Below are 11,130 nucleotides of genomic sequence, written 5' to 3'. Positions count from 1 at the left end.
AGAGACTTGGGGGGGACGGGGACGGTATGTGTTGAGAACCTGGCTGGGCATATACAGGGCTTGTGAGGGGTGTCTTCAGCCTGCAAGTTGTTCTGCTCTAGAATGGTCCTGTTTATTATCAAACACTTGCTGTAGTGTAAGTGCTTTGGCCATTGCAAGTATATTGGGTGGGCCTGGATGAACTGGAAGCAAAGGGAAAGACAGCTCCTGGCTTGTAAAATACATTGTGTTTACACTAAACTTACACAATTGTCCTGTTTTTATTTTGCTTTGGAATACTTCTGAACTAATGCATAAGTTACAAGACGCAGTGTTTTGGGGCTCTGTAGTTTGTTTTTTTTAAAGCAAATTACTTAGGACAAAAAAGTGGTGTAAATCAAACCTAAGTGCTGTGGCTATATAAAACAAAGGAGAGGATCCCAAGCTTGGTTTTGTTCACATGCTGGTGATGTATCAAGTCCATTGCAGGCAATGGACAGGCTAAGAACAGCAGCACCAAATCTAACGTTTATAAACCTCAAAAGCAATGAAGCAGGTGCCTTGCAAAATAAACACTGAGCTATCTGAACTGCCCATGTTGGTGTAGTTATGCTTTTTATCCAAACCAAGGAGGATGAACTGTGGCTGCCCAGAGGGCAGATCTGATTAAGCAGATGATTTGGCAGTGGCCTCCACATTCAAGACTTTCCCTGCAGGGATTAGAAGGGAACAGGGTGAACCTCAATATTTCCTGCACTGCAGGGGGGTTGGACTTAGATGACCCTTGCAGTCCCTTCCAATTCTAGAATTGTACGATTTCTCTTTAGGGCTCATCGCTGAACCTTAAAAAAGCAAGATCACAATGTTACAGAAATGGGAGGAGGAGAAAAACAGTGGGTAAAATATTATTTATGTGTGCTATTCAGTAGGTGCCTGCAGATGTGTATTTTCAGGACCTGCCCTGTTTTTAATGCTGAAATTTAAATAGTTGTAACTTATCCTGGGACCTACTAGTGAAGGGCAGGTAATAAATTTAATAATAGTGTTAACTATTATCATTACTTATAATCCGAACATAACTAGGAAGACCTTCTAAAGGATTCCCACACTCCTCAATGCATGTGAGGCAGGGCTGGAGGCAAGAGTTCACCTATATTAACAGACCTTAACATGCTGTCTAGACAGCAGCCTGAGCCACAATTCTAAGCATGCTTACTCAGAAGTCACTCTGGGACTTGCTGCATGATAACTATACTTAAAATTATTCATGTACTTGGGAGTGGGAATAAACCCCCACTAAACACGATGTGACTTTAAACATATAATGGAATTGCATTGCACATTTATCGTTTATCCTGATTTTACAGGCCAATTACTTGCAGCTGAGCTTAAAAACTCAACAGCCCTCAAATAATATACTTCACTAGTCTACTCTTGAATATGCATCTTACACAAGGCATTTTAAGGCATCTTTTTTTTAATTTAATTCAAAATTACAAAAATGCTGAGAACAAGAGCTGACTGGTAGCAGACAAATACCAAGACAGCTGCATTTTTTATAAAATCAAACAGAGCTTAGATGAGTGTTTGAGGCCACGATAGGTAGACTGCTCTTTCTTTGACTCTTGCTCCCTGAATTCTGGTTGACTGATTATATGAACCGCTTCCACGGCCCTTTTCTTTTGCACCCTGTGCAAAATAATTCGGTAGATCCCAGTTACTGAGCTGTGGGAATATCTCCCGCGGTTATTCTGAATGTGCTCCTCCGTGACCCCCAAATTGTTCAAGATTTTTTTCACTTCGGCGTCTTCCTCTCCGAGTGTTCCACTCCCCGACAAGTACTTTGGATCCAGTTTGAAAGGTTCCAGGGGCTTCGGATACTCCACTCCTTTCATCCATTCGCTGTTCATAATGTACTCAATGGAATAGCGTTCCGGTGGTACTGGCTGCAGGATTCCCTGAATCAGCTTCTGGCAAGGTTCCGAGAGGAACGGTGGCAGGACATACATCCCCTCAAGAATAGTCTTCTTTAGTTTGCCCACTGTGTCTGCTCGAAAGGGCATCATCCCAGTCGTCATAAAATACAGAAGAATTCCGAGTGCCCAGATATCCACATATGCCCCAATGTAGCTTTCATCCCTGAAGAGCTCTGGGGCAGCGTAAGGAGGGGAGCCACAAAAAGTGTTCAGTGTTTCCTCTTTCTTACTTACCGTGCTGAATCCAAAATCCCCCACTTTCACACAGGTGTTACTGGTGTAAAATACGTTTTCAGCTTTCAGGTCCCGGTGAATTATGTTGTGCTCATGCTGCAGAACAAAGAATAAAAATTAATGTTCAGCTTTCATAAATGTTTTCCATTGTGCTGCAAATGCGAACGTGGAAGTCTTTTAAAAGCGAAGTATATTTTAGCTAGTCTTTTGTACAAAACCACCAGCAGGGCTGTAGCCGCAGGAGAGGCAAAGGAAGGTATGGACCACTGAAAGCTATTCCAAGCCCCTCCCTGAATGTTTAGCTTTCATTTAACCCTTCTTCCCCTGCCCCCCCACCATCCTAGTAATTTTCTAGCCATTGTGTTTGTGGAGATGTGCAGAAAAGAACACAGGCAGCATTCTGCCCAGTTGCCCTCTAAATGTTAATACAATTAAGCAGTTAAGAGCTGTTTATCAAGCCACCTGTGTGTTCTTCCTATTCTGTAATGAATTCCCACACACACAGGATCCTCATCACAACATTTCTGGCTATAAGCCTGAAAAATCAGAGCTGTTAAATAGCCCTTGAACACATTACAGCAGAGCTTGTACAGACACACAAACTGCTTGCACTCCCATGGTAGCCACATCGTGCCTCAAGCTGCAGAAAAGCACCCAAAGCAAATGTTTGTTCATGCGCAGGCACACTAAGCTGGAGCCACTTGCCATGTGGACATAATATTCTTTTATTGCTCCTAACACGAGACTGGTGGATATCTCAAACTAATCCTGCTTCTCTTTAAAGCGAGACACGCACAGGGAAATGCAGAGCTGCTGAAGGGACCAAAATAATGAACTTTACCATGTGTTTAAGAGCAGACACAATCTGGGAGAAGATGTGCTTACTCTCCACTTCCAATAATTTCCCCTCCGTCGTGATTTTTGCAAATAGCTCCCCTCCGCTGGCATATTCCATCACCAGGTGCAGCTTGGAGAGTGTCTCCATGACCTCATAAAGCCTGATGATGTTTGGGTGGTGCAACTTCTCCATGCTGGAAATCTCGCGGGACAGTAATCTCTGCGTCTTCTGGTCTAATTTCGTCTTGTCCAAAATCTTAATGGCTACCTTTTCTGGAATGACAGTGGTATGATTTCATAGGGTTAGTAAGGGCAACTGATACCATGCTTAAGAAAGGAAGAAAAGTCACATGAACAGCCTTGATCCAGCAAGCTCAATACTATCTGTTGCAACTTGCAGGAGATCGTCAGAGCCTCAGGCAGATGGCCTTCCCATCGAGCTACCTAAGATCCTTTTAACTGGAAATAGCAGAAGCTAAATCTGGGACTTGAGGTGGAAGCTTCTGCTTTGCCACTGAGCTATGTCCCCTCCCTCTGCTTTCCTCTGCTACATCTTGTATAATTACATCTTAAAACAAAATTCCCTTAACAGTTGGCATGGATGTAATGTACTTACCTATTATAAGAGGAGGAACGTAGGCTTATTTTTTTATTGCACAACACCCTGGGTTCGGTCTGGATGAAGGGTGCTTTAGAAATGTTTATAATAAATAGAAGTATACTGGGTCAGCACAGTTGTTCATCTAGCCCAGTAAATTAACTGGCAGCAGGTCTTCAGTGCCCAAGGGGATGTTCACATTACCACATTACAGTGAAGTGGTTTGTGCCTCTGGTGCCATGCAGATAATTAGGTTTCTTCCATGCTCAGTTTAGGGGCTCGTCCCCACTCCCTTCCCCCCAAGAAAACCCACTCTTTAGCTCTAAATCTGAGCAAATGTTAATCTGGAGAAAACCTGAATTGCCGTTTGCTACGATTGAGCACTAAAGAGCAGTTTCCCCCAGGGGTTGTGAGGACTAGTGTGAGAAATTTAAGCATACTAACCAGGCTCTGAAACTGAAACTGAAACTTTGCTCAATATGGCAAGAACCATGCAGAGCAGCCATCAAATCCTCTAGCAGGCCTTGGACTCCACATATGCACAACTGTAAGGGACCTTAAGCAGCCTCTCTGCGTCACAGGCCAAAAGGGATCTGCATTCCACTATTTGTTTTATTTTTTGATGTGATGAGGCAGCTGTATTTAAACATGACTTAATACAATAATAAAGGAACTTGAACTGAATATAGGCTCCACATTGTTTGTAACAGAACTGTGTTGTGTTGTGTTGTGTTGTAACAAATCAGATTTTGCACTTCATCCATGGCCCAGATCTCCCCTCACCACATTTTGCTTCTGCAGCCTTGATTTTGCACTGCGTTTCAAGAAGTTTAGGGAGGAAAGATCAGGTCATCCTGAGAATCCAGCTAGCCAGACACTTTTAGAAGGAAAGGTTGCTATAACCTTGTCTGTGACAGGAGTCTCTCTAATCCTAGCTGCTGATGCAACCGTTTGAAACACAGCTTGCAATTGGCACACCAGGTATCCTCTGGAAAAGGAGCCAAATACTAGGATGTTCTTTTGTTGCACATGCAGGAACACAGAATTCAGGCATGCACACGAGTGGAGCTTCAGTTATTGATACGGTTTTTTAGCAGAGAGATACAGGATTCCCTCTTACTACTATTATTTGTTAAATTAGCACGCCACCCTTTATCCAAAGATCACAGGGCAGTTTACTACATAAAAATACAAACTGAGAACACAAAATGCATAATAGAACAAAAGCAAACCAATAACCCCCTCCCACAAACATTTAAGAAGCCATAGAATGTTAATCAACCAAAGCCTTGGTTACAGAGAAACTTTTTTGCCTGGTGCCTAAAGATATGTAACAAAAAGCACCAGGCAAGCCTCCCTGGGGAGAGCATTCCACAAATGGGGAGCCACTGCAGAAAAGGCCCCTTCTCATGTTCCCACCCTCCAGAACACTCGTGGGCCTCAGGTGATAATTGCAGGGTCTGGATCGGTTCATATGGGGAGAGGTGGTCTTTGAGGTACTGCAGTCCCGAGCTTTATAGATCAAAACCAGCACTTTGAATTGGGCCCGGAAATTTATTGGCAGCCAGTGTAATACCCTCAAACCAACCGCACCAGCAAAAGTTTCCGAACCATCTTCGGAGGCAGCCCTACATATAACACATTGCAGTAATCTAACATAGAGGTTACTAGAGCACAGACAACATAAATTAGTCTATCCCTGTCCAGATAGGGGCACAGCTGGGCCACCAGCCGAAACTGATGGAAGGCACTCCTTGCCACTGAAGCCACCTGACTCTCAAGCAACAGCAAAAGATCCAGAAGTACCCCCAAGTTGCATACCCGCTCCTTCAGGAGTGTAACCCCATCAAGATCAGGCAACCTCCCATCCATATGGTCTAGGGAACCATTCACTAACAGTGTCTCTGTAGTCTGGATTGAGCTTCAGTTTGCTGGCTCTCAGTCCATTACCAAGGTAAGACAACGGTCCAGCACATCCACTGCTACACCTTCAGGATTTAAAGAAGAAGCAGAGCTGTGTGTCATCAGCATATTACTGACAACATACTCCAAAGCTCCGGATGACCCCACGAGTCATCTGAAACCCCAAGAAGCCAGATGTGAAAAACACACTCTCTGGAGTAGCCCGTTGGAAGTCATGAACTGCATTACTTCCAGGACTGAAGTCTATACAGTTGTACCTTGGATCTTGAATGCCCTGGAACTCGGACGTTTTGGCTCCCAAACTCTGCAAACCCGGAAGCGATTGTTCCGGTTTGCAAGCATTCTTTTGGAACCAGAACATCTGAAGGGGCTTCCGTGGTTTATGAAGCTCCTGCAGCCAATCAGAAGCTGTGATTTGGTTTTCGAACGTTTTGGAAGTCAAATGGACTTCCGGAACGGATTCCGTTCAACTTCTAAGGTATGGCTGTACCAGCAAATAATTTATCATATTTCCAACAGGACAACAGGCTGCAAACCTCAGCGTTCCTTTCACCAGGTAAATTTCCCCTGTATATCCTACTGTTGTAACTGCTAACATTGCACAGTTAGTTCACCCACCCACACCCTGCTCTGCTCTTAAGAAATAATACTGCAATGATTACAAGTTCATTTAATTATAATTCAGCAATTGAGCTGGAATTTCCATCACTACATTCTTCTGCTGGCAACACCTCAGCTCCCGTTTTGAAATGCTCAAGTGCTCTCTTTAATCCTTGCTGTATAAAGCAAACCCACACTCTTCCTTTTGTTGCCATTGCCCCATGAATCCAGTCCCCAGGAGGAGAAGGTCTGGGTCCATGGGATGGGATGGGGGAGTGGGGGGTTTCAATTAATCTGACGTGAACAAGGAGAGACTTCCTGACCTCTACAGGCACACGAACATGGTAACAGCAGGAATTGCAAATACAGAGAAAGTGACACACACATTGGCAAAAATATAAACGCTAAAGAGCTTCAGTGTGACTCAGCACGGCAGATAACACATACAGCAGAGTCAGAAGACCCCCGAGGCACGTTTGGGATAAAGAACAACTGATAATAGTACTCGCATCCAAATTCTGGGAGGAGGAAGGCACTTATGCAGATAAAAACCATATAAATCACAGAGCTGGACGTTGTCGTTGGACTCTGGCTCCCATCAACCCCAGTCACCATGGCCAGTGGTCAGGGAATGATGGGAGTTGTAGTCCAACAACAGCATCTGAAAGGCCACAGGTTTCCCACCCAGATTTATAGTACCATCAGCAGATGGTACTCATTTCTATAATGCTTGGCCTGTGATCTAGAAACGGAAAGAAAGTTGGTTAGTGGGAGCAGTGGGGATGGGATGCAGGACAGAATGAATGCATGATGAAGGGGAAGGAGAGGAGGACAGGAGGGCTGTTCCAACCCACTTCTGGCTTCAGCCCTGCCCACTGGGGCTCTGCCCTTGTCCACCACCAGCTTAAAGCTCCTAATTTCTCCCACCCACGCTCCTAGGGAAAACTGGCATAAACTTCTAAAGGGGCTGCCCAGTCCTGTTCTAAAATAACCAACACTCTTTGGTATAATTATGAATACTGAATGGAATAGTCATTCTTGACAAAAACGACATGTCCTGGAAAACAGGTAGGGGAGTAGGAGGAGGGGAAGTCTCCCATCTTAGCTGTTCTATGTCCCAAGAGGGTGTTCAGAACACACTCAAATGCTCAGTGAACTCACTTTAACTCTCTGATCTTGGCATGCGAGGCAGCTGGTACACGAGCATGAACAAGGAGAGGCCAGCTCAGGTCATTGCCTTCAATGCTTACGCAAGGGATGGCATATTACACGGTGCATCCACCCACTGCCCCACTTAGTATCTGTTCTATGGGTGCTTCCAGACAGTAGCTGAATTTCCAAACCGATCAATGAGATGTTGCAAACAGGTTGCTATTTTCTTTTTTTAACTCACTGGATTTTCCTCGGAAAAGGAGAAATCTGGATGAAATTAAAAGGGAGAGGGATATATATAGCCTGGCATATGGATGTCAATGGCACGTCGATGCTGTAGGAATGCCCCCCCCAAAAAAACCCTTACATGTGTCTGATGCACCAATCCCACAAACACCCATCTGGAAACACCTTGTATATATATCTCTACACAACCCCACACAACCGCTTGTTCCACACACCGCAGAGCCTACCTTTGGTCAGAGCATGGATTCCAAGCTTCACTTGGGAGAAGTTCCCACTCCCTATTTCCCCTCTGATGCGGTAAAACCCAATCCTCTTCCCCAGAGTTAACTCTTTAACCACCTTTTCATCCTGGGACATATCCAGAGTCAGTTTCTCCAAAGGCGTCAAGCGGCGCTGCCTGCCCTGCTCATCCTCTGCGTAGACCTCGCTCTTTGTATAGTCCTCCGCACTGTCTTCCCGATTCCATCTAACATACCGGTGGCTCCCTAGACCGCCATTCGCATATCCTGTGGTCATAGTCCAGGGGGCGATCACGTATCCATCGGCTTTAGGGAGCTGCTCTGCGGGAAGATCTCGGCAACACGGATGTAGACATGACAGAGCCCGTGGCCATTTAAAACAGAAAGCTAGAGAGAGCTCCAAGACATCGGGCTCGGCACTAAGTTTTATTCACGGCATTTTTCTTCCAGCAAATGCATCACTCCATTTCCTCCAAATAAAACTTAGGAAGCGAAGATCCAACTTGTATCCACATTTAAGCAGCCACTTCAACAAGGGTGCCGAAGGGTCACAATCTGCAGGCTTAATGAAAGATCTGCAATTAAAGGTGTAAACTCTACATCACAAAAGCAAGGAGTGCTGTGCAAAATACAAGGGCATCCTTTTCTCATACTCTCTCTCCAGGCATACAAACAAAGTGCTTGACTCGGACGCCTGCTGCTGCTTCTTTGAATATGTCCAGGTCCCTTTGAACAGCTGACCTCATGAGGCAGGAGATGATCAGATCCTCCCTCCTTGATTCAGGTCCCAGTTCAAGAGCCGAAAGCTGTGATTCTTTCATCGCTAAGTTCTTTAGCCAGCAACACTTCTGCTCCAGCTTTGAAGTGTCGGGGTGCTTCCTCGGATCCCTGCTGCAAATGACACACCTGTGCTCTTTGGCGTTGCCATTGTTGCTGGAAGGCTGGCACTGGAGGGTGAAGGTGAAGGCTGTATGCTGAAAGAAGAGGAAGACGGGCGATGAAAACACCGCCCTTTCTTCAGTAGCAAGGAAGTCACAGCGAAGGATTAACGAGCTGCAGTCACTTCACCCCTCCTTCTTTGAAGGCTCGAGTCTTCTCATAGATGTAATGTGCTCCTAAGAGGAGGGAGGTGCAACAGAATAAAAATCAGTTAAAGCCTTTGCTTAATGGTTCCGACTGTTCCCGCTGAGCAGTCGCTTTCTCCCTCTGCTGTTTTAGAAATAATCACCAGTTGCATTCTGCACTTTAGCACTACTCCAAGTAATCAGGGAACTTGCTCACTCTCTCCTTCCTCCCCTTAACCAGGCATCAAGAGGTTGCAAGCCTAGCTGTGGATCATCAGCATCCCCCAGCCAGCCCATATCGGCAAGCGTCTGCTGGAGGAACAGAGCTGCTGTGCTCTCTTCCCTTTCGCAAGGGCAGGGAGATAGCTTTACATAACCCATTAAATAATCCTTTCAGCAGCTCAGTCGCTGCTTCTTCGTGAGATTCAGATGTGTACAGAGCCTGGCCCTAGAAATCTTTCAGCTGTGCTTGCTTAACTTCTTAACTACCTTAGCATTCCTATTTTCCAGACACTTACCTACCGAGTTACAATCTCTGTGGCCTTGCGCCACGGCATCTTTCAAGCCTCGTTTCCAAAATATGCTCCTATTCCAGGGGTGGCTATAATCTGTGTCCCTCCAGTTGTTGTTGTTGTTGACCACAACACCCACCAGCCACAGGCAGCATGGCCTTGGATGATTGGAGTTGTAGTCCAGCAACATCTGGAGGGCCACAGATCATAACCAGTTCCTGCGCTAGACCCAGGGTAAGGTATCTTTGGCCTGCCAGATGTTGCTGAACGCCAACTCCCAGCAGCCCCAGGAAGTAATGGCTAATGGCAATGGGATTTGGGAGTTCAGCAACATCTGGATGGCCACAGGTCCCGTCTCCCCACTCCTGAGCATGACCTTCACTCCTCCAGACCAACTGCTCATTTTTACTTGTTTCTTTTGTCTGTAAATGAGCACCAAACCTTCTGCTCACTTGAAGAACTTCAACCACTCTCCCCTGCCGACTCTCAGGTCTAGAATGTGTTCGCAGAACAGTTATGGGGTGCCACCCATCTCTTTCCCTCTTTCTCTTCTTTCCAGCCTCTCCCTTTTTAGTGGGGCTTTAGTTTGGGGTTTATTTGTAAAAATGTGTTACCCTTAGGCATGGGCAACCCTTGGCAGTTTAACCCTTAGCCATGTATGCTAATGTAGCCTACTTAGCTCATTTGGTGGGTTTCTCTGAGCAAAGCTTATATATTTGGCTATAGTAAATAGCACACCAGGAGACAATGTTATGAGCCCAGATCAATCCTACACATACAGTTAGCAAAGGTAACAGCAATGCAAAGATCTAAACAAAGCATGTTAAAGATTCCACTGCAAAGACCGAGCAGCTCATCTCATGTTACCAAGGAGCTCAGATGAACTGCAATTCTGCATGGGGAAAAGGCCATAGCTCAGGGGCAGAACATCTGCTTTCGCATGCATAAGGCCCCAGGATCAATCCCTGGCATCTCCAGGCAAGGCTGGGCAGATCCCCTGCCTGAAACCCTGGAGAGCAGCTGCCAGTCAGTGTGGATAATGCTGAGCTGGACAGCGCTGAATTCATATAAGGCAGCCTCCACATTTCCCAAGGTGAATGAAGTATTTATGTTGGCTTTGTTCTGAGCAATGAGAGTGGTTCCACTGCAAGGAATCGGGAGAAAGCCACAGTGGGTCAAACAAAGCATCCCTCCTGTGATTCTGCTTAAATATCCTCTCCACAGTAGCTGTTTCACTAGGAATCTTCCTGCTGCTCAAGAACCGATTTAATAATAATAATAATTTATTATTTATACCCTGCCCCTCTGGCTGGGTTTTCCCGGCCACTCTGGGCGGCTTCCAACAGAATGTTAAAATACAACAATCTATTAAACATTAAAAGCTTCCCTAGACTGGGCTGCTTTCAGATGTCTTCTAAAAGTCTGGTAGTTGTTTTTCTCTTTGACATCTGGTGGGACGGTGTTCCACAGGGCGGGTGCCACTAACGAGAAGGCCCTCTGCCTGGTTCCCTGTAACTTGGCTTCTTGCAGTGAGGGAACAGCCAGAAGGCCCTTGGCACTGGATCTCAATGTCCGGGCTGAATGATGGGGGTGGAGATGCTCCTTCAGGTATACTGGACCGAGGCCATTTAGGGCTTTAAAGGTCAGCACCAACACTTTGAATTGTGCTCGGAAACGTACTGGGAGCCAATGTAGGTCTTTCAAGACTGGTGTTATGTGGTCTCGGCGGCCGCTCCCAGTCACCAATCTAGCTGCCGCATTCTGGATTAA

At 45.8% G+C, this 11,130-nt stretch overlaps 1 protein-coding gene across 1 annotated transcript; it reads right to left on the bottom strand.

Moving 5' to 3' along the window:
• Window positions 1-1,446: 1,446 nt before the first annotated feature.
• NIM1K (NIM1 serine/threonine protein kinase) lies at window positions 1,447-8,876 on the bottom strand. Its single transcript, XM_033164168.1, has 3 exons — window positions 7,773-8,876; window positions 3,031-3,299; window positions 1,447-2,285 (listed from the first exon to the last, which is right to left on the bottom strand). The coding sequence occupies exons 1-3, from the start codon at window positions 8,059-8,061 to the stop codon at window positions 1,536-1,538; spliced, it is 1,308 nt and encodes a 435-aa protein (XP_033020059.1). The 5' UTR covers window positions 8,062-8,876; the 3' UTR covers window positions 1,447-1,535.
• Window positions 8,877-11,130: the final 2,254 nt, after the last annotated feature.

The sequence above is a fragment of the Lacerta agilis genome, chromosome 11 (assembly GCF_009819535.1).
Source record: "Lacerta agilis isolate rLacAgi1 chromosome 11, rLacAgi1.pri, whole genome shotgun sequence".
NCBI lineage: Eukaryota > Metazoa > Chordata > Lepidosauria > Squamata > Lacertidae > Lacerta > Lacerta agilis.
Note: the sequence above shows the minus strand (reverse complement) of the source record. Positions and strands in the feature narration are given on the sequence as shown.